The following is a 3,176-nucleotide window of genomic DNA, read 5'->3' as shown; positions in this document are numbered from 1 at the left end:
ATAGGATTTATGGTACTATACTGACAGATTTTGAAGTTTTATCGACACTTTTTTGAGCGTCACTATATATCAGATTTCTTGCAGTGGTTTATATTGTCAAAGATGCACAAGTGAGGTTCCTTTAATCAAATTGGCACTTTTCTATGGACTCCTGGTAGCATTCATCCTTGTAATAGCCATGAAATCGATCTAAAAACCATTAACGTTTCCATCTTAAAGCAATAGCAAGAAACTCCAATGGCCTACGTCTATATATTCATTAGAAAACTAAAGACTGAAAAGTGAATGCCACGTAAGATAAAAGGAAATGAGAGAAGAAAATCTAACAGATGTTTCTCAATACAAAGGTAACAATAATGTTTATCTTCATAGTGAAAGGTTGAACATTGAATAAAAGCATAACCAAATTGTAAGTATCAGCAAATGAAAATTAATGGTTGAATGCAGTTCCTCCCCTGAGAGAAACTAGGCTCTCTGCATACATTGCTAGCTCTAATGCAGTTCCTTCAAATTGGAGTGTCTTTATCTCTTTGTTATTTCGATGATGCCACACCAGAAAGTTGCATTCTTCGTCTTCAAAGAAGATTTCACCATCGTTGCCGACTCCTAATGGTCTAATGGCAGTAGGAATAGGTTCAATGGTGAATAATTTTGTCCAAGAGTTCTTTAGACCAAGTTCACCCAACACCCATACATCATAGCAGCTATCTCTTACAGAATAATCCTGACAAAGTAACCCACCAAGTGATCCGTTGATTTCCATTAAATAGGTAAGATAGCGTGTTGTTCTACAGTTCTTACCCAAACCCCCATCAGGGAATAGTGTTGTAACGAAAACTTCATTACTCATGTCAAATGAAAGGAGCAATTCTTCACTATCAACAACTGCCCAACAGTGATAAAATCCGTTGAAGTAGACTTGATCGTTCGCACAACCATGGAAGAATTCAGCAGTTAAGTTGTCATTGAGCTTTCTCCAAGAATCAGTAGTTAAGTTGTACAAAGCAACTCCGTTGCCTCGGGGGACGCCCTCCCAAAATGTGTCAATCCTAATTACTTTATACTCATCTCTCTTGGAATCATAACCCAAACCAACTACATCAATGGTATTTTCATAGCTTGGCGGACACTCAAAAGGACACATAGGGAGAATTTTAAATTCCTTAGTCGCAATGTTCCACAAAAGAACACCACCAACACAGTCCCAAAGACAAATTATGCCATTGCAATAACCTCGGATATTTATACTTATTGGATCATCAGTAAAGGATGGTATATCAAGATTGGCAACAACATCAAGAGTTTGATTGGAAATAAAAGAGACCATAGTCTTTCTCTGTATATAATTCTCATGTTTGATGAGGAGACATTTCTTGTTTTTACTAAAAGAATAGTGGGCTGTAATAAATTGAGCGCTTTGAATCAAGCAACACCAAGACTTACCAACGCACCTGAATCGCTTTAGAGATTTGACAGGCAATCTTGCCAGAATATCCACCACAACATCTTCAGGCAACGAATAGGTAATTGCGGCTGCAGCCATTGATGATCTTCCTTGACGGTATCCCCCTGTGCGTATGTAAACGAGAGATTTGAGTATATGCAATACTTTCAAGGGGATGGGAAAACTTATGTGATTTGATTTTATGCAGCCTAAATGGTAATTGACATTTGACAGGTAACGCCCCTTGCAAGTCGTCTGGCATTCTATTGGGTTATTTATTGTACCAACTGTTGAGTTTAAAGAAAAGTGACGTCATTGCTTAACTGTTAAGTAAGCGGTTGTTTAAACATCCGGATTAATTAAAATGGATTTCGAATTTTGTTCGGATGTTCCTAATTTTGATTGTTTGAGCTTTTTAATCAGAGTTGTTTCATATTGGACTTGTGCAAACTTGGTAGTCTTGAGTCCAAATTTTCCAATCTAAAATCACATGGGCCAAAATTTAATTTCAATCCACTTATAGTTAAATGGATCTTTTATGCTTAAAATTTAAAAAGCCTGTCATTTGAGGCTTAAAGACCCATATTTCCAGATTCATGCAATCAAATTAATGTTTTAATTAAATGAAAGGGAAGAGACAAACCCCGGAGTAAAAAGCTAAAGTTCCTCGTTTTACGAGAGTTAGGTTGAGATTTATAGTATTTTAATTAAATAAATAATTTAATTAATTAATTAATCAAAATTAAATAAAAAAGGAATAAAAAATTTAATAAAATAAAAATAAGAAAAAATTGAAAGAAAATTAAATCACAAGCAGATACGGTGCATAAAACCATCAGCAACAGTGTCTACCAGCCCTGCAATTCAGCCACCCTATCCATCGAATCACCAAGCCACCCTACCAGCCATCATTGCAGTCGAAATTAAGTTGCCAACAACCCTCTTTACCCAGCATATTTCTAACTACTTTTCGATTTTTCTCATAAACCTAAAATCTGAAACTGCTTATAAAAGTGAACAGAGAAATCAACAGAAGGGGAAATTTTGAAAAGGAAAAAAAAAAACTTCGCAAAAAAAATCCGTTACCATCACCACCCAGTACCCTTGTGCTACTAGCACACCCATTTTGCAAAGAACCCTAAACTCATCACCAATTTCATCTAAAAGCCATCAAGGTAAACCATGACCACCATCATCCACCCATAAACAAACACAAAAAACCCCTTCAACCTTTTGCTCACCGAAACCACCGCACCCACCTAAATAGCCAATATGCAGAACCTTCATCAAATTCCATCTAGAATAAAAAAAAATCCTACTCTAGTTTCATTCGAAAACCATAACAAAAAGAAACCAAAAAGAAATTAATTTCCCTAAAACCTGTAAAATACACTATCAAAAGGAAAAAAGGCAATAAATGAGAAAAGTAAGAGATAGAGATTTTTGTTGGGTTTTGGCGGCTAATCAGCAGTGAGTATTCTTTGAATTTTTGACTTGGATCTGGGTGGCAAACATATACTCAATCTCTCGTTTACTTACACACAGTGAGGACACCCTTAAGGAAGATTATTAATGGCTGCAGTAACAATCACCCATCCGTTGCCTGAAGATGTGGTGGACAAGAATTTAAGTTAAGATCATGGTTATGTTATGGGTCACGTCATATTTATTATGATTATAAATATAACGATAATTACGAACATAACTGATATAACAGTGATAGTTACGCTCA

The 3,176-nt window shown here is 35.8% G+C and overlaps 1 protein-coding gene across 1 annotated transcript; it reads right to left on the bottom strand.

Annotated features, from left to right (window-relative positions):
* Window positions 1-275: 275 nt before the first annotated feature.
* Window positions 276-1,663, bottom strand: LOC149516601 (F-box/kelch-repeat protein At3g06240-like). Its single transcript, XM_089767331.1, has one exon. It carries the CDS (start codon window positions 1,541-1,543, stop codon window positions 431-433), a length of 1,113 nt encoding a protein of 370 aa, XP_089623457.1. The 5' UTR covers window positions 1,544-1,663; the 3' UTR covers window positions 276-430.
* Window positions 1,664-3,176: the final 1,513 nt, after the last annotated feature.

The sequence above is a fragment of the Durio zibethinus genome, chromosome 10, assembly GCF_047325235.1.
Source record: "Durio zibethinus cultivar Kanyao isolate XHJ-2024 chromosome 10, ASM4732523v1, whole genome shotgun sequence".
Classification (NCBI taxonomy): Eukaryota; Viridiplantae; Streptophyta; class Magnoliopsida; order Malvales; family Malvaceae; genus Durio; species Durio zibethinus.
Note: the sequence above shows the minus strand (reverse complement) of the source record. Positions and strands in the feature narration are given on the sequence as shown.

Coding starts and splice junctions, on each gene's coding strand:
- LOC149516601 (XM_089767331.1), bottom strand. CDS start 1,543: ATGGCTGCAGCCGCAATTACCTATTCGTTGCCTGAAGATGTTGTGGTG.